This window comes from Zonotrichia leucophrys, chromosome 2 (assembly GCF_028769735.1).
Source record: "Zonotrichia leucophrys gambelii isolate GWCS_2022_RI chromosome 2, RI_Zleu_2.0, whole genome shotgun sequence".
Taxonomy (NCBI): domain Eukaryota; kingdom Metazoa; phylum Chordata; class Aves; order Passeriformes; family Passerellidae; genus Zonotrichia; species Zonotrichia leucophrys.
This window is the reverse complement of record NC_088171.1, coordinates 24,135,522-24,156,218: the sequence shown is the minus strand read 5'-3', so window position 1 is coordinate 24,156,218 and position 20,697 is coordinate 24,135,522. Positions and strand designations below refer to the sequence as shown.

Below are 20,697 nucleotides of genomic sequence, written 5' to 3'. Positions count from 1 at the left end.
CTAACCTAGCAAGCTACCCCAGAGCAAGCAGCATGACTTGGCAGCAACCAAGAAAAACAAACCATTAAACTTTGAAATGGCTCTCAATGCCTACCACAGTAAATGACTAAAACATCAGTTTGGTGATTAAATACTTATGGTATGGCTGAAAACCCCCCAGGCAATCCCGTTTTGTAGAACAGAATTTGATAACAATAATACCATTTGTTATGGCTGCCTCACAATACAGCAGAAAAAGCCCAACAAACAAATCCTGGCTTCAGTGCTTCAATGCCAACACCTTATTTAAGTATAGAAAGCATATTTTAAATTTTTTATTTAGCAGACTGAAAGTCTCCACAGGAACAGTATCTGCAACTGAGCATAATGAGGGTTAGAAAAAGTGAAATAGAATTTTTTGTCAGATGTTGCTTGAAACTTCCCACCAATGTAAAAACACAAATTTGCATCAGAAAGGTGTAGTTATTCTGCATATAGAACAAATGCTACAAAATCCACTTTAAGCTGCACCTGAATGTATAACATGCATTGTGGCAAACTGTATTGTGTAAGTGGCAACTATGATATATCCCAGACCCAGACAGACTGTGGCTGCAAGTACACAGTAACACTTGGATATCTCATGAAACTCATGAGAGATCATAACCAGTCCTGTGATAGAAAGGCTCAGGCTTTTCTAATGATATTGCTCCTAATCCCTAGCACTGAATGATAATAACACATAAACTCTGAAAGATTACTGAGAGTGAAAGTGAAACTAAAATATGTAGACTGAGACAGACAGCCACCTGTCTTAAAAGGTGAAGGACTAATTTAAGAATCACCTGCCCTAGTAATGTTAGGGCAAGAGACTCCTCCCTTTGACCACAGGTAAGTAATTATTCCTACAGAAGATTTCAGTAACACAAAAAGAACAAAAAGCAGAGCCCATTGGTAGAATTTGTTTTGATCATTTACTAAGCACATATACGTCCAAAGAATCCTTGACTGGGGTGTCCTGCAAATCAATAGTGACCAACTAAAAAAGCCAACCTGAATTTGAAATTTTGGCATCGTTTAAAAGTTGGACATTTGCTGTGGTTTAAGCTTATCCATCCCACTTTACCCTGGACAACTGAAAAAATATCTGCCATAATCTCTCTTTCACCCACGAGAGAGTCATGGAGACAGCAACACTGAGATTTAGGCAGTAAATCTCACTTGAGCTGTTTAAAACTCATCTGCTGTTAGGCTATCAAGTTTTGTAAAAGCTAGTCTGTCCCCTGAAGAGATGCTGAACAGTTAACTGGCATTAGAGAAGAAAGTGTCACTTTGTCACTTTTGTCATATTCTCAGAAGATCTAAGCACTAACGGTTGTCTTGGCAAAACACTGACTCCTGAAGTATAGGCAAGTTTTTAGTGCCTGCTTCTTCTGGGTTCCTGATGTCTATACTAAGCAAAGGATACTGAAAGTAAGATGAATGAAAAATTGCCAACACAGAGAATAAACAGATGTCTTTCTAGTGAAGTCTACTGATTGTATTCTGCTAATCAACAAATAAGAGAGTATCACAACTCTTTTTAAATCCTGAGATAAAAACCCACTAAAAGAAGATAAACGAGCAAGCAACCTGCAAATACTTTAAACATATTATGCCACATTGCTGAAAAGCCAACCTGTAAGTAAAGAATTAATGTTCTTTGCAAGTTTCAATCTGCTTATCTGTTGAGCCAAACAGAGCTTTAGGTTATTTGTTCTATTCAACAGATGCTGAGTTTACAAAACGGGTAACATTAGGCTGAATGAACAAGAAATAATCACCCAGAAATGAAGAATTTTCAATCTACTGATTTTTATGTTGCACTCACAGCCAGGATTTCCCAAATAGCTTGAACAGGACCTCAGAATGTCTCCCCTTATGGAAACTTAAGTGGCTCATGAGTACTAGTTGATGATAATAAGAATAAGAAAATTTCCAAAGAAGAAATCCTAGTGTCTTCCTAAATAACAGCCTGAGAGTCTTTCAGCTTCAGAGACAGCCATTCCTTTGGAGTTCTCTGAAGAAAACCAATGGGACTACCAGAATTTACAATTATAGATAGCTATGGTATCTTGAAGGACAGCCCAGGATAATGAGAGAAACGGCACCTCAGGCAATTCTTTTTAGCCAGTCTTTATCAAGTTAAGAGTACTGCTGGCAGTGCTAATTACCAAGGGCGCTGAACTGGAATGAACCCCGCCAGATGGCACTGTGAGCTGGAAAGCCTCAGAATTAGTGCGGTTCTGATCTGGTCTGCTCTTCCCTGTCCCAAGAGTTTAAATAGGAACAGATCTAGGACCAGCTAAGTTCATTACAGCTGGGTTACTTTCTGGACACAGAATGGAAGTTAAGTATATGAAAATTCACTCTAAGTCAGGTTACAATGACTGACACAAGTATACCAAGCACATTTCAATGCTGGACTGCTTCAACAAAAGCAATGCCTTAAATTAACTTCTAAAAAAGTTGCTCAACGGGTCTTTAACTAAACGGCTTCTACTTAAATGATTTATATACTGATCCTAACTACTTTGTCATTTTACTCTTCTCATATTAAATGCTGCCTCCCTCTGGTGATATTGAAGGTCAAAAAATCATCTGACCCACATTAGTACCGAATGCCCACAAAGCCAAGAGAAAATAACTGGACTGAGACAAGCTGTTAGTGACAAAAATGAGAGGCCAACAGAAGCTTGTTTCGTGCTGCTTTCTAGAAAAACCACAGGTCATCCATATTTGAAGCCTGAAACATTAGGATCTTTGGCCAACCAGGCTCAAGGTGCCGACATACAAGCAACCCTCATTTTCCCTACATTAAGTGATGAGAGTCACCAGTTGGGCGCTGTCTCCAAAGGCATTGTCTATACTTTTGCCAGGTTCCAGAGGCTCAGTAACAATAGGAAGGCAAAAGAGTTTTGCACCAACAGAAACACACTCTTGCTCCACCAGGTTTCTGTTTAACACCAGCTTTTAGTTAAAAACTGGATCCTGACATTATCTTCAGCTAGGTTGAAAAAACCCCAAATGGCACAAAGTCAAGTCTTCAATATCCTAAAACCTTTTGAAACAACTTTTGGAAGGGAGGTGGGGAAGTAGGAGGACTTATCACAATGTTAACAAATGGATTCACAAACACAGTAAAGAAAAATGGTTCTTCCTCTACTCCCTAAGCTCTTCTAAAATAATCCAACTTGCCATAGTAAGTAAATTCCAGGCCAGAGCAAAAGTTTTGCTGAATAAATTTTAATAATGGTAATAAATATGTTACAATTAATTTCAACTTTTATAAAAGAATGAGGGAAGAAAGGTTTTACTACTTTGCTAAACTGCAAGTTTTTAATAACTTATGTTTTCAACTAATTTTTGAACTAGAAAACTTCACTGCTTTGCCACGTCGTCCTTCACATTTCACAAGTCTTTTGAAAATTTACACCCAGAAGATGGCTTTATATATTAATTCATTCCTAAATACTCATTCTGAGATTTAGATACTCTGAAAGCATTAATTGTTTTCCATACAGTTACAGTACAGTTCATTGGACTGTATGAACACGTTATCCTACCATCCTTTAGAAAAAAAAGTGTCAACATTTATCTTCAGACACTTTTCTGAGGTGTTTTGGTATCCACATAAGGCTATGGGTAACTTCAGCTGTGGCATCCATTTAAGAACAGTAATCTCAAGGAAGTGCAGGACCCTAAACAAGATGTAAATGTAGATGAGATTCTATTAACTGACACAGCTGCTGTTTTAAAGGTGTAAGTCTACACTATGATTTTAGTATCAGTTTCCCATGAATGAAAGCAATGGATGCAATACGTTTTGCTGACACAAACAAAAGACAGACTTTAGGAAGTGCATAGAAAATTTGATCTCTGGTGTTTTAAGTCAAGCTATCAAATGATCATATCTTAATAACACTTAACAGCTGAACATTAAGTGGTAGAGGCTGTGACAGGCAGAATAATACATAAAATTTTTGAGCTCCGAAAGGAGATACAACTCTGTCCATCACGGTCTTGATGTGTAACAACATGATACCCCTTCATCTTAATGACAAGTTGTCAAAATAAAAAGTTTCAGATATTGCGTTAAAACTTAAGAATAACTAATAAAACGAAGCCACTGGTGCATGTATTAGACTAAATTAGGTAAGGTACACATGATACATGACACCAACCAAATGGAAGTTAGATTGCTGAGTGTTTCTACTGCCTTAAGGCATACACAGCAATCAAGACAAAGCTTGTGCTCAATAAATCTGATCAGATGAAGACACAGGTAAAACAAAAGCAAAAAACTAAAAAACAATCAAAAATGCCTGGAACTTGCAGAAGGCATCACGTCTTAAAGCCTTTGGAACAGACAAAACACACTTGACTGAAAAATCATTAGACAGAGGCCATAATTAGTACAATACTTTATAAAGTTGAACTCCTTAGCAAGTTTCTGCATTGACATTTTTTGCGAGATTGTACAATTACAAATATGTTTAAGATTTGAAGTACTTTTCTCCCACTCCATTCTTGATTAATTCAGCCTTGTGAAACAAGTTATCTTCTGAAATTAAAAGGCAGATACTGCCCTCCTGAGCAGAAGGCAAAAAGCACTTAAGCATTAAAATTATGCACTAGGTGCAATTTTATATCTGCTATTTCTCTCAATATTGTGTTTGATTCAACAAAATTGTAGGGTTAGGCTTCACATTTACAGCAGTTGATTCCTACAGACCCAGAGAAGTCCAGTGAGTTACAAATAGGATCAGCTTCTCTTATTCTTACCTGCAGAATCATACTTCATTAACTGTTCACAACTGAATACTTAAATAAACCATAGAGATGAATATTCCACAGACCAAAAGAAATTCAAAAAGAAGTAATGGATTTGCACTGATAGTGAGCTTCAGTCAGGGTTATGAAAAAAATAAACCCCAAACATATATTTTAAAGCATAGTAGCAACTTAGAGGCTAAATATAAGCTTTAAAACATTAATCTATTCAGAATTTCAATTTCTGGAAAGCAGCAGAGTCATCAGACATATACCAGTATGTATCACCAAAATAAATTTATCAACAATCTGAGCATTGCTTAGGTAGTAGCTTCAATTTATTTCTTCTTAAAGCAACTGGTTTAACACCTGCTCTTTAATAAGTCTATAGTTGTATCAGCTGTGTGACTAAATATAGTTAAATCAACAGCTGGAGATGCCTTTAATTAATCCCTTGGAGTTCTCACAGGGTAACTATTTTAAGAAAACAACTACAATACAGTAACATGGCTAAACATATAAGCACATTAATCCCACTATATTTATGTCTTTAAAAATACTCAATTCAGAAGAAATGTCTTACAGAATAGGTACAGCATAAAAAGCAAAGAAACTATGTAATTAAATACTAGAAGCAGTCAGCAAATTTCTGCCTTGTTCTGTAACTTTTTTCCTATGCTGCTCTTCTTTCCCAAAAAATAAGCTTAGGAAAACATTCCTGAGACTGCAAAGCAGTGAAGAAGTGAGTCTACCTCTTCCTTGAGCCCAAAGCAAGGCTAGATTTCAATCTAAATTTTGGTAATAATGGATGGAAAGAGGCAAGTCTGATTCTGTTCAAAGAGAAATTTTCATATCTCCTATGTGCTAATTTTTCTTCTCAATTATAATTTTCTTTGTATTAAACACACATAACTGCAATTTATCACATCCTAGAATACAGACTTTTGCCCTCATTTTAACAAGAATCTGAGAGGGGAAAGAAGTTATATACCACACTGAACTTCATAGACAAGCAGAACAAGCCTGGTATTTCAAACAGAAGTTCACAGCGTTTCTCTAAAAGCATTTTAAACTCTAGGTAAGAGTAGTCTGAAATACTTTATGGTCTTTTGACTTTAATACCACTGAAACTACTTACTTTGTGGCAGAACATTCTTTATTATCAGCATGATAAAGGTGTCAAATCAGAGTATTTTTCCCAAGAAAACTTTAAACAACTTCTGCTACCACAAAATAACACTGACTGCTTAATGAGAACAAGTGTTCTTCTTATTAGTACTAAAAATCCCACACTCTAACTTCCCAATTAATATCAAAACCCATATAGAGTAATTAACACAAGATATTGAGACAATGAAATTTAAAGTACCATATAAATGTTATATTTAATTCAGAAACACACAAAAATCATAACCTATGGCCATCTGTGCATGCCAGTTAGAAGGCAACTCTAAAAATACAAAAGTATGCAGAAGCATCAGTCACCAGTAACTCCACACAGTGCTTGTCAATCAAATTACTAGCAACCTGCAAGTTTGTATGTAACACAGACACTTCATTCTACTTATTAATTCTTACATGTTTAAAAGTTAAGATTGACATTTTTAATTTTTATAAAGATTGAACTATTAACACTAAAACTATGAAATGAGAAAATAAAAAGCTTTGACAAGTAATGATTCTAGTGTTTCTAATAATGTTATCCTAAATACAAATTACTTACACTCTATTTGATTTTGAGCATTACCAGACTCATTTATGTTTTTGCTTACATGCATTTATGTAAGAAATACCTATAAGCAAAATCGATATGTTTTTAACGGAAAAAAAATCCCCAGAATAAATTAACTTACACTTGTTTTATACCATTCTGTACATTACTTCAAGTGGGCTTCTAGTAAAACACTTGAAATCCATTTTCCTCACACAACTAGTTACATGGACATTATGGTCCAAGTTAAAGAGGTGCTCTTCCCCAGCCTAAATTGATGAAGATAACACCTAAAAATACAGACTTATTTTAGGGAGCATGGAAAGAGTGAAACAGTATCATAAATTATCATAATTGTTAGTCATCTTACCACATTACATCACAAAAATGCAGTTTCTATATAATCCTTTTGTTGCACAGATTAACCCAGCTCCTTAGGATACAGTACACTACTGAACTACTGAGTATAGACCTATTTATTTGCATTTTTTTAAATTACCTTTATATTGTGTCTAATCTGGCACTGTGGAATCAAATATTTGAATGTGATTTTCCCAACACAAAGGACTATTTTATTGCAGTTGGTTGGGAAGAAAAAATTTGTATGTATCTATTTCCTCCATTCTCCCACCACCCCAATATATGCTGCCATGAAATAATTACATGCGGAGGAGCAGGAGAGAGGTAAAAGAGAACCCCTTAACTTCTCAATCAGTATTTGATCACATCAGCCCATTATCATCCAGATAACAGCTAAGATGCTATTAAATAACATAATTCTGTTCCTCAAGTTATTCTTACCTTGTTTCAGGTAAAACCCAAGAATATTACCTACCCAAGTTGACCACATTAGAAAAGCACAACTTGGCTTAAAGAAGTCATGAGAAAAAAAAAAAATATTCCAAAATTTGGATTGTAGGCAGAAATCAATTTTGGGGGTCCTCCTCCTGTTTCAGGATATGAAAACAACATTGCTGACCACTACTGAGAAATGCAGGATCCCTTCCTGACTTCAAAGAGGATCACACTTGTATCACCTCTTTGTCTTAGTCACTGGAACATTCTGTAGGCTACTTTTACAGCCCTGTAATGAAATGGAATCAAAAAATCCTCCTTTCTGCCAATGGGAAAGTGTGTGAACTTTCCTCTACCATCTTTCATGCTGCTAAGACTTCATGACTTTTCTGCCAGCCTGTTCTTTCAGACTGCCAAAGTGTCTCTGATAAGAAGCCCTATAACCTCAGTTCATTAACCTCCCTAAGGCAGTATCATCCATGAGCACACAGCAGGCACAAGGCACACTCCCTCCACTGCAGGTCATTTACAAAATATCCAACTTTACACCTGAAGAGCACTACCTACCACCAGCTGGACTTTGCTTCAGCAATCTGAGCACAGCAGTCCAGCTAATTTTCTGCCCACCTTGCAGACCATGAATCCTAGCCACCTATCTCCAGTTTGTACAAACAGCCTCTAAGAGATCACATTAAATGCCTTCCTAAAGTCAAGGTAAGCAACATCCACCATTCTCTCCCCATCTACTGAGACATTCAGTTTATCACAGAGGACAATTAGCTTGCCCTTGATAAATTCCAATCATGCTCTTGGCCATTCTGTGCCTGAACACAGCTTCCAGGAAGATCTGCTCCATCATCTTCCAGACACCAAAGCCAGGCTGACCTGCCTACAGATCCTGATATTCCTTCTCACCTTCCTTGAATATGGAGCTGATGTTTGCTTTTTTCCTCCTGCTTCATTGGAAATCTCTGAAGGCAACGACCTTTCAAAGGTGAGCAAAGAAACAGCCTTGTAACAACAGCACCCAGCTTATGCAGGATGCTGGGACGCACTGTACTCAGTCCCATAAATGCTTTTACATCAAAATTGCTTAAGTGGTCCCCAGTTTGTACAGAGGATAATACATGAGCCTTCCAATTCTGCCATTAAACTCAGGGACCTGGAAAGCCCAAGGACAGTCCTTACCACAAAGAAGCAAAAAAACCCTTGAGTGTTGCTTCCACATCCTTTTGCACCAGATTATTTTGAAGTCTAAGGCTCTTCACCACGTTTGCCACCCACTTCAGTTTAGTACTGTGTACATACAAACACACATTCTTTCCACAGATAGTAATGTAAATACTGAGTGGCACAGGCTTTGTGGAAGACTGAATGACCACCTACTTTGAGAGTAAGCCATTAAAACAAATAATGCTAAGTCAAATTTTCTTTTCATTTGTAACATAAAATGATGATTGTACCTTAACCAAGTCTTTAGTTTGCTTATAAGATGATGTCACACAGTGTCAAAAATCTTTAACACTTTCAGCAAGTTCTGTCAGATCAGCCCTAGTTACCTAAAAAGGGTCTCCTGTTAACAGTTGTGCAGATCCCCAAGGACCTGAATGTTGACAATTCATTCAGAGAAGTCTGTTTCATTTAAAGAACAGTCTTTGCCAGTCTTTTGAGACTCCCTAATGAGTATATAGAGTCTTACTGATAACTGCAGGATAACTGCAGCTGTGGTTACAGTGTATTATCAAGCATCAATGTGGCTTCCAGGGGGCCAAGGCTGGGGATAATCAACTGCTTCTCAAAAACAATGAATACTGGTTAGAATCCCACAATGAAAATCCTGACACATCTACAGAAAATTGTAGTCAGGCAACTACTACATCCTGTGGGATACTAATCAATACTCCATTCCTGCTCTCATAGCTCCTCCTTCTGCAACACACTGCAATTATGCAACTCCAAATTCTAATCAGTTAACTTTAAATAACTACCACTTCTAGAGCACAGGGCTTTAAATATGCAACAATACTGCAACATGTAAAGAACTGCATGGAGGGAATATGTATCTGAAGAGGCTTTGCTCAGACTTCTCTAGGTAGCTAATGCAAGAAAACTTGAATGACAAAAGCATTTGTCATTAGTGCTGATGCTTCAAGAAAGGGGCTGCAGCCCACTGCATGTTTTTTCTGATCAGCAGAAGTACACTGCACTGCCCAACAATGCACATTTTTCCTTCTTTCTGCATGGTAACATTTAGTCATTATACTAAATGAGGAAGCAGAGTTTATTAGATATTGGCTGAGAAGGGCTGACGAAAGCATTTTCAGATGTTAGAAAAAGCATAAACTATTGATTTACCTCAAGACTTTTATGCACTGTTTACATTATCCTGATTCATGTAAATTTAACTTTTTCATCCTAAGAGGAAACAATTTAGTTGCATTTATGTAGAAAAAATCTACATTTTTCCCTTCCACAGTGTCCTCTTTTGTAAAAATGTAGCTGCGACAGAGATATTTAAAGATCAAAAACTGAGAGAAATAAAACCCAACAGGTAGAGAAAATATGTAAAGGCACAGCAAGATCTCAAGAGTTGTGTTTGCATCTAATTTCTCATTAACCAAGATGTCTGAAAGAAAGAGGCGCCTTTAGAATGAACAGACTATGTCTAAATAAGGCTTTATTAATAACCAACACAAGATTATAAATTTTTTCAACTTGACAAGCGCCAACTGGCACAGAATCTGAGAGGTTACATCTTTGTCAACAACACAATCAGCTTTTCAGATACAGATCAATTGTTTAAATTCAGTTCATGCTAAGCAGGAACTGATAGCCATTCCTTGTTAATAGAAACAAGTGATGTGATGACTTCCATCCAGTTGTCAGTGCAATCTTTTCAGGAACATTGTGTTCAGCTGACAAAAGCAAAAATTCTGGAGAATTTCAATACATTTTTAAGTGATTATTCATATGCATTTTTGGCCACCTCTATGCTTCAACTCTGTGTAGAAACCAAACAAAACCTAAATTTTAATTTTAAGAAATGTTTATGGTTTCTATTCTTTTATTTTTTTTAGTAAATTGCAAATATTTTAGAACAAGTCAAACTCAGCTGTGCTTCACTTTTTTCCCACCTAGTTTATATCACTTTTACATTAATTCCCACCATTTGGCATGTCTGGCACTGAATGGACAGAGTGAGAATAAAGCCCACAAACTGCAGCTTGTGAGAAAGAGACAGCTCTGCAAGGAGCTGGGCAGACATAAGGGAAGAACCAACTGCATGAATTTCATGCTCAGTGTGCAAGGCTTGACAGGCTTGTAAAATTTTGACAGGCTTTTATCACTTTTTACACGCTGCTGAATTATGAGAAAAGCAAGCTCACAAAAACATTGATATTGTTCACAAAACTGCACTTGACTGTGGAGTCTTTTTTTTGTTTTTTGTTGGTTGTTTTTTTTTAAGAAAGCTAATTGAATTCCTAGAATATATTCCAAATAGTGAAGAAAATCTAACACACATCCATCTTCAAGGAGTCTTTGATGTATCAGATATCCTTTATTTCTTTTAACACAGCAAATTAGGCTAGCTAACACAGCATACAACTGAACAGACCCAGACAGGATGTTCTTATTGTTATTGAGCATTACCTGTTATAGCAAGACATTTCTCCTATATACCTTTCAATTGAAAATATACATTCTCAATGCAAATATACAGGTTTTATGTTAAACCAGTTACCTCCCTTAGAGAATCTAAATGGATTTAGAAATACTTAAATATTTTCCCCTTGTTTTGTGGTTGGGTACCGGAGGTTTCTTCACAGAGAAGAGTTTAATGACAAGTAAAAAGGTCAGCAAACAAAGCCAGGATTAAGGGATAACCTCTTCTATCAAATCACAGCCTACCACTGAACTCAGATTTGAACAAAACGTTACGTAACTTACTCTGCTTATTCTCTGGAACACCTGTCTTATCAATATTTGCACAGAAACATGTTCAGTGCCAGAACAATCCCACCAACTCCATCTCTTTAACTCCACCAATCTTCTTGGGTCTTGCTTGTAGTTTTAGAGATATCTTGTACTTTTGCTGCAGCAGAACAGTTTTCATCAAATCTAGACTTTCCTCTAAAAATATCACAAAAATGGTATATATTCTCTTTCCCATTATTAGGTCACATTGTCAGGAATTTTAAAATTTCTTCATGTTTTGAGATTTAGAAGCATAGTTCAATAGACCACCTCTTTGTTTTGCCATGATGTTACAATTCAGTGTTGTTACAACTGGGATTTGATCACTCCCTCACTACCCTCAACATAATGCCTGGTATCTAGAGTCTCACATTCCTTTGCCCAGCTGACAACTGTTGAATTTGTTCCATCTGGAAGCTTGCTGGGGCTCCTTTTCAGAAGGGGAGAGAAGCAGGAGAACTCATCCATACTTCCAAGAAACTAAGAATTCTAAGAAATTTGAACATTTTTATTAATTGTTCAATCTTTCCTCCGCTGGTTGTAGGAAAGGTAGTTATAAAATGTTGGCTTCTCAAGAAATCACGGGAAAATAAAGATTCCCAAAGATTTCCTTCAATAAACAGGAACATCAGAACCATCAACACAGAACCATCACACAATAGGGTGTGCCAACTCTTTGCAGTCAACAGACAAGCATCTCATCAACATAAATTTCAAGAACGATTTATGTTTCAGTGTAGCAGTTAAGACCACAATTATCAACTGTGTTTTGTTGAACTGCGGTACATTTATCATTTCAAATTCAAAGTGACACACTAGCACGTATCTGCAACAAAATTATTTTGAAACAAATACACAGAAATACCTTGAAATCTCTCTCTGTGGGGCAGATATTTAGGACAGAGTTTTCAAACCCTAAATTAGGATTTCCAACAATTGTGCTACTAGTATATAAGCTTATGTTGCAATATACGGTAGTTCAACAAAGATGGACCTACTTCAGCAACGTTATTTTCAGCAGATTTTTCACTATTCCAAACTCTAAGATGCTAGAGTAACCATGTATGACTCTACAGTTAATACCTTAGTACATCAGTATTTAAAAGCACCCAGTTGTTTGGATATTCACTGTCAGGAAAAAATACAGGATTTTCTGGCAACACCTACATATGCCAAAAAGTCTAATTTCCTTGGAGTATCAGATACACTTAAATTTAGAATGTCTTTCAAAATGAATTTGTGGTGGTGATCAAGCTTATTTCCAAGTAAGTACCAACAAACAAACTTTTCTAGATTCTAGTTATAATAGGGAAACAAATGTTGCAGTCATCTCTGTTTTGCTATTGCAACACACATACTAAGAAAATAAGTAGTTAGAAAGAAGACCACAGAAATGAGGGAAAGACTTGCACTAAAACAAAGAAAGTCTTGAAAGTAGGCAAAAAGCAACTTTGTGCTTTCTTTTCTGTAATTCCTTCTTACACAAGGAACAAGAAAACAAGAGAACTGCAGTTTTACAATGCCATTTCTTGCTCTCACTGTGCTACTAACTGTGTTGACTTATTTCTCTATTTTTGTGAAATTCACTAGCACTTTGGATGAAAGAGCAATTCTCTCTACACTGGCAAAAGAACAAAGATTATTTTGAAGTGATATTTCTCTGCCTTCACAGAAGAAAAAAAAAAATTACAGCTTGTTTTACCTTGCACCACCATTGGAAACTAGAGAGGTACTTTAAAAACTTGAATAAAAGGGTACATTGATAATAACATCTAAAACCAATAATCAAGCCCTGTATCAAAAGCAAGAACAGATTTCTGGAATGAGGGAAATAGACATGGAAACAACAATATGAAAAAAACCCACACTCAGAAACAGGAATACTTCTAGTAGTTTCAATTTGAAAGAGAGTTGAAATCCCAGATTTCAGTTGAAGTATCTTTTTTTTAACAAACACCCAATAGAGTCGATAAAAAATTTGAACATGTGAGAAAAAAATTACAATTTGTCTTTATTTTTTCAAACCAAAAAAAAGAACACTGAGTAAATTGTAATGAGCTGATAGTCTTATTATCCTCAAAAGAGAAATTAAACTAGTCATACCAATTTTTCTGCTATTAGGCATATACCATGTCTTGAAAATGCTACCAAAGATTTCCATTTGATCTCTCACCCAAGCTTATGTACCACACCAGTAGCAATCAATTATCTAGACTGAATATATTTATATCTCAAATGTATATAAAATCTTTTTCTCTACAATACAACATAGATATCCACTGTTTTGAACAAAAATAAATGCATGCACAACAAGCTAAACACCTCACACTTTGCTCTTTTCTCACCTCTACTCAATTTCTGTCCTATCTTCTTTCACTCAAAAAAGTTTTAAAACCACATGTGCTCTCTCCAGGGCAATGTTCAGTCTTTATATTTGTGATTTTCTCTGTGTTGCAGAGAAAATTACAGATATAATTTCATGTTTACAATCAAAATATACACATGTAAATTCCACATACCTTCTATTATTTGCATTTAAATTTGACAGAGATGCAGACTGGAGTGAGCAATTTGAAGCCTGTAAATTAAAAGAAGTCAAACCCCACAATTTCAGAAGGACCTAGGGAAAAAAAGCTTTGCAGCACAACAAAAGAATGCCTAGGAACTAGATACAGATTTGGTACAGATTTCTGAGGATCTCCATGTGCAAGAAAAAGAACTCCTTAAAATAAACTGTTCATTATAGTATTTTTCAGTTTCACTGTACTCTCAAGCCAAAGCCTTCCCACACCTTTCCAGGAAACTCTTGAAAGATCTACTTGCTTCCTGTCTTGTCCATTAATACGCACCAGCATCTTCAGATACAGGCAAAGCACCACTGCCATGCTGCGAACTTTTAACTCACAAAGCTTTTTCTGTCCATAATTTATGAAGAATGACCACAATGACAAGGGTTTTATGATGAAATCAGCACTTCATGATATGGCAAATACAACTTCTTTTAAGAGAAAAGCAGAGTAGGAAAATGCAGACTGAAAAGTAAATTCTTCCTTCCACAATTCTGTTTATTTTTGCTCAAGTTATTTGAGGCAGACAGGATAAACAAAACGAACAGTCTACACTTTAAAGTGAAAGATGATGTGTTAATAGCCCAGCTATTTAATGACATGTAAGTTTTAAATCTATTTAATTTGACTGACCCTTAAATTAGCTCCGTTGGTTAGAGCATGGTGCTGACAGCACCAAGGTTGTGCATTCAATTCCCACAGGTAAATCACTTAAGAGTTGAACTTGATGATCCTTGTAGGTCCCTTTCAACCCAGAATATTCTATATTCTGTGATCTGTGACTTCAGTGATGAAAAACTCTTTAATAACTACTGAGATACTGCTTTTTTAACTCTTCAGGTAAATTACAAGAAGTTCAAAAAGACTGTGTTTTACACTGTGTTTTAGACTCAATCTCTACTTTGAGTTCTTCTGGGGGATTTAAATTAGAGCTTTAATCACTGAGTCACATAACTATTCCATGTTTGCTTGAGTGTTTTATTTAAAAAAACTCAACATATCAACACCTTTTCTTGAGACTTCTGAAACTACTCAGTCCAAAGAGGTTAGAGGTGAGTGAGGATTTTTCTCCCCTCAAAAAAGAAACACATAGGAATGCAAACAGCAAACATTCCCAGACTCTTGGACAATGCTATTTTAATAATACATATCATTTTCATCTTCAGTCATCTGAAATATTTACATGCATGACCAGATGACAAAATATGCAATTATTTCTTTTGACTATTCAATTTGTGAAGATAACTTGCCAAATTAGTTATACAACCTGTAATACTTGTCCACTGAGAGCCATTAGAGCTTCCCCAGCCGACATCATTGTTCCATCTGCTCAGTGATTTTCTGGTACAGATGAAAAGCAGTAACAGCCTCTGTTCTCAAGTGTTTAAACCAACTCACTAATTTCTTCAGGTTATCCAACAATTACACAGTTTCTTAGAACACTGCACAATGTATTTCAAACATTCATAAAAGCTTTGAAAAACAAAATACTAAAATATGTATTTCTAACATTAGACCTGAAATCCTAGACCAACCCAAGAGAACTTACAAAGTGTATTAATGTCATTCCCTTGTTCACCCCTCCCATAGGAAAAACAAGCATACAGCCAAGGAGTGCCCTTTGCTCACTAGAAATTTAAACACTTTTAAAATACTTTGCTAACTAAATTTCAGTACTGTAAAATGGATCATTCCATAAAACTTGCTATTGATAGCTTCATATCAATTTTGCCAGTTATAGTAGCTGTGCCTTTCATGTGTGTCCATGTGCATAGAAATTAAAATATTTTTATAAATTTCAAAAGCTTTTCACCAAAGTACCCTCAGCCACTTTCTGACAAGGGAGTCCAATCACCACGGTTTTATTCTGAAGCTAGCAAATTACTCTCTGTAGTTCTGAAAGTTGATCAAGACAGTCCCACACCCTAATAAGAAAAGCCACTTACTAAGCTGCTAAATACATACCTGAAATTAAAATACCCAACCCAACTACCATAAATAGTACCCTCTTTAATGTGAGAGGAGCTTTCCAAGCAAACTGATGCACACAGGAATCCACATGTAGTATGCCATGTCAAGATCTTCAACCACCATGCTCCCTAGTCCTTTTCTAAGACCAGATACACATTCACTATCTCAGGCCACCAACAATATTCCAAATCTCCTCAGCAAGGCACAAACACATCTGATACATTTCTAATGTCACTGTGTTTTAGGGCACTGCTCAACCTTACAGCATGCATCTGTATTTCTGCTGCTGGCACATATCACCCTTCCACTTTCCAACACGGTTTCCCTTAACTGGCCTTTCTAACACACACTGTGCTTGCTTCCATAAGGACATCATGAGATAAGATAAAGAAACAGCCTGTTTGGGGGAGAAGGGAGTTCTATAGAGGAACTGAGAGATCATTTTCAATGTCTCCCTTCAATGGAAGGGAGACAGACATTTATAGAGTCTGGGTTAATATTCAGCAGATTTACTCACAGCAAAAGAAAATGAATGACTACAGGTCTGGGAAAAGGAGCATGTAATTTACTGGATTTAACTGCGTGCCTCCCTCGCTTTTGCAGACTTGTAACAGACAGAACAACAACACATTGTGCAAACTGCTTCATAATGCAGACTTGGGTGTAGTCACTGAAAATCAGTAGGTACACATGAATATTGGTGAGCCTCCATCAAGACTTTTTATTCCAATTTTCAAATTATGTACTGGCAAAGGCTGTGTGTTCACACTGAGACCTATTCTGCAGGCTTGAGTACACTTGGCACCATTCAAGCAAGGTAAGATTCACAATTTCCAGTAACAATAAAAGAGGACTCAGAAGAAAATTAATTTGCAGAAAATCCACTTTTAATACACTTCTCTGTAAAAGATCTATGTGGGGGGACAGTGTCATAGAAGTCATCAAAAAGAAGTTCCACTGTAGATAAATTCACACAAAATCAAATACCACATTTATCACTTGATATTAAAAAACAACCAAATGGTTGCTTTACAAGAGAGTTCATATGGTTTAATATGCACGCAGACACTGAGATTTAGCAGTGCCAACTTTACAAGGAAAAAACCAAACCAAACCAGAATCCAGGTCTCAATTGTGAATAATAACTCCACTGTTAGCAATGTACCAGCCACCTTCATGGCATCCACCTGGCTCTTTTACCAGATTGCCAATTACCTGCATTCACCCTGCAGTTTATGGAACATCTTATTTAAAGTTTGTCATTTCGGGTGGATGGTTTAAGGTGTCTGCAGTATAGCAATACCTGCACTTTTTGGCATAATAACAACATATTCATGTGTATAAAAACACATTTTCTCAGTTACTTTATTTAAATAACTCTCAAGTGATAAAGCTCAAAGGTTTTCTCGATGCTTTGGTTTCTGGATGGTTTTTTTGGTTGCTGTGGTTTGCAGAAGATATCCACTGGAGGCAAGCAATTTTAGGAGATGCACTTATTACACTACTGTGAATCTGCCTGAAAATGAGAAAAGCAACTACAGGAGCAACTCCTGCTTTCATTCTCTAGTAACAAAATTCCTTCTTTTCTGCTTTTATCACTGACATTTGTCACTGCAAGATTATGACCTAATCTCTGCTATACAGCACATTTTTACATTCACATGGAAAAAGGGAGTAAACGCAACACAGAACACAAACAAAAAATCTGAAAAAACTCACATTGCTTTTACAGACCCTTTTCACATAAACCATGTATAATTTGAAAGAGTGATAATGACTTAAATCACAGGGGACATTTAAAAGCATAGAATATTAAAGTCTTCAGGCAAAAACTTACAAGAACAATAGTGAAAGTTATGACAGTACTCTTAAAATACAGAATAAATTAGTAAACTGTACATGTCTTATCTCAAAGTTTGAAGGAAGTCACTGAATTCCTGCTAGAGTGCTGTCTTTTGGTTCAATTTTCAGTAGTTGTCATTAATTTTCTGTGTTAAACCCAGGCCAACATGAGCAGAAAAATCTAAATTCTTCATTGTGCTTTATAATACTGGCAAATCTACTTCAACCATCTTCTTTATGAACTACTTTCTAATTTTCTGCAAAAGAATTAGCCAGTCTGTGACAGAATGTACTGCCACCAGGATCGAATTTGTCCCAGTGCCTTTTATGAGTACCACATAATGTTGTGCAAACACCACTCTTGCACTAAGCATTTAAGGAACAGGTTTTTCTATATAAGCATACAACTCCATCTAGGAGATTTTGCCAACAGACATTTTGAACCCAAACAGAAACACACTAAGTTTTTTTACTAGTACAGCAAAATACCTATTCAATACTTTGCAAATAAATATCTTTTCTATAGTCCGCATAAATAAGACGTGAAAATGATGTTTCATAGTTTCATCTTTAGCTTATCTTCGTTTTGCCTCTGCTATTAGCTCCTGACAAGTTACATGCATATCTTTAGCATGAATGACTGACCAACTTCTGAACTCTTATCATGTAGCTATGATTAGAGGAAGGAAATAGACACCTAACGTCAAAACACTAATTTTATCTAGAATGCCATTAATTAGCTTATCTCGTTGACCACACCAAAGGTTTCTTTGAAGTTAAAAAGAGGTCCTCCTGAAGTGTAGTCTGGTCTGCTGCCCAGAAGGCGAAATGCTGTGCAGCCGGTGTGTACCGAGCCATGCTTAGAGTAAAATGCTAATCTCGCCGACTAACCCTTGGGTTGGCCCGCAGAGCAGCGTCGGAGCAGCCCGGGAGCCCCGGGGCGGTGAGGGCTGCGCGCAGCTCCGCGGGCACGGGGGCTGCGGGCGCTCCCGGCGGGGTCCCGCGGCTGAGTCACGGCGCTCCCAGCCCCCGGCACGGGCACGGCGCCGCACCGCTGGAGGCACCGCTAATCCCTGCCTCCTAAGGCTCTCCCACGGCATTAGCTCCACGCTGAGAACAGCTGTCGGTTTCATAAACTTCCTTAAAGGTTCACAGGGTTTCCCAGGCTTATGAGGTAAACGGGATTCGCGCCTCGCCTGCGAAGGGTAATGAGGTTAAGGCTCCTTCTCCTCTTCCTCCTTGGCTCTTCCTCCGTCCGGCGCCGCAGCGGGCGCTGTCCGGGCTGTCACCGTCCGGCCCCGTGACTGGCACCTGTGGCATGCCAGGTGTCGGGGGCCGGTGTCCCCGGGCACGGACTCACCGCCCAGCCGGGAGCGCAGCCCGGCCCCGCGGCGGGCGGGGGAGCGCGGGGCGGGCGGCACCAAGCGCCTCCTCCGCCCGCGGCTTTGTTCGCGGCGGGGCCTCGCGCCAAGCCCCTGCCGCAGCCCCGCTCCGCCGCCGCACGGCGCGGCTCGGCCCGGCCCCGCTGACAGCCTCCCCCGCCCTGACCCCGCTGTCTCCCCGCCGCGCCACCGCCTCCTCCTCCTACCTTGGCTTTCCCAGCCTCCAGCTTCTTCAGCCGCTCCTCGTCCTCCATGGCGTCTGTGCGGGAGAGCAGGGTGTTACCGGCAGCAGGAGGGGGGGCTCGCACCGCGGCCTCCCCTCAGCCCGAGCGCACACGCTCGCTATCCGGTCCGGCCCCGTCCCGTCCCGCCTCACAGCGACGACAGCTGCCGTGGCGCGGCCACCGGCGCCGCCATCTTCAGCTCCACGTAAACACGCGGCCGGGGAAAGTGACGTGTGGCCGCCCGCTCCTCCTCCTGCCACCGCTGGCCCCTCCTTCCCGAGCCCGGGCCGCTCTCGGCGCCTCTGCCCGCCGGCGACCCCCGCCCGCCCGGCTGCCGCCGAGTCCCGCCGGAGCCGCCGCCGGAGGAGCGAGTTTGACCCCTGCCCGCAGGGCGGCGGCGGCGCCCGGGGCAGCGGGCGCGGACAGCACCGGTGGGCACACCCCCCGGCACACCCCCCTCCACACCCCCCCGCCCTGCGGGCAGAGGCGGGGGCTCCCGCTGCCCACAAAAGAACAGCCCTGCTGAGGCGCCCGGCGCTCGCTGGACTGCGACACGGGGCTCTGAACGGGCAGCACCCGAGTTGTGCTGCCCCGCCAATCCCGTGTTAGGGATTGAAGGCTAATTCTGACAGTTCTGCTTCTCCAAGTGCTGTCCCGCTCCGGCGCGCGGCTCACACAATTGCAGGGATCCTACAGTTCGATCTAAGGCTTGGCAATACAACGAGCTTCCCGAGCGTGTGCCGCAGACTGTGTAAGGATGACAACAAAGGATGGGTAGCCTCCCCTGTTGAAATTACTTACCACGCACTCGTCGTGCCAGACGGGCTGGAAGAAGTGTGTTAAAAGCACAATGGGGAATATGGCACGTGGCAATTAAATGCTCATACAATTTCTATACCTCAGCAAATACAGAGCAATATTCTGAGATAATTTAATAGTCTACTTAATGTGAGCCTTGAAAGGCTAATAGCACTTTGTATCACGTGCTCCTATTGTGCTTTTTCTTTCAGTTCCCCCTGAGGTGGGTTCCGATTGTGATGGTGCGATGGATGGCACAGGCTTACACACAAAGGAAGGAAAAAGGCTTCCCCGGAACGTGTACCAGCTGCAGTGGGAACGGATTCCTTATTCTGCATTTGGAATCATGCTGCTTTACTAAATGCAAAACTCAAAGTCTTTCGGAATTAACTTAGATCTCAGCTTTGCTGATCTTTTGAGTGTGGTTCCTTTAGTATCCATTCTTTCCTTGCCTGAATTTTCCAGGAAAGACAGAATACGCCCAAAAAAATCAAACAAACAGAAATACAAAAGAAAACAGTATTTGCACAGTATTACTGACCAGGAACAAGTTTTTTTTTTTTTTTTTTTTAAGTCAATTAGGTGTCCTAGCAACAAAACACCCATATTACTACCAGAGTAAACTAAACCTACAATCTAAT

General features: G+C 39.0%; 1 protein-coding gene across 4 annotated transcripts in view; it reads right to left on the bottom strand.

The window, feature by feature from the left end:
• AKAP9 (A-kinase anchoring protein 9) overlaps window positions 1-20,091 on the bottom strand; it is a 106,260-nt gene extending 86,169 nt beyond the window's left edge. For 3 of the 4 annotated variants that reach the window (XM_064704281.1, XM_064704283.1, XM_064704284.1), the window contains exon 1: window positions 19,241-19,526. In XM_064704281.1, coding sequence (XP_064560351.1) covers window positions 19,241-19,288 — 48 coding nt within the window. In that variant the 5' untranslated portion in view covers window positions 19,289-19,526. Of the gene's footprint in view, window positions 1-19,240; window positions 19,527-20,059 lie in introns of those variants that run through there. The other variant, XM_064704280.1, reaches the window with a different exon arrangement.
• Window positions 20,092-20,697: the final 606 nt, after the last annotated feature.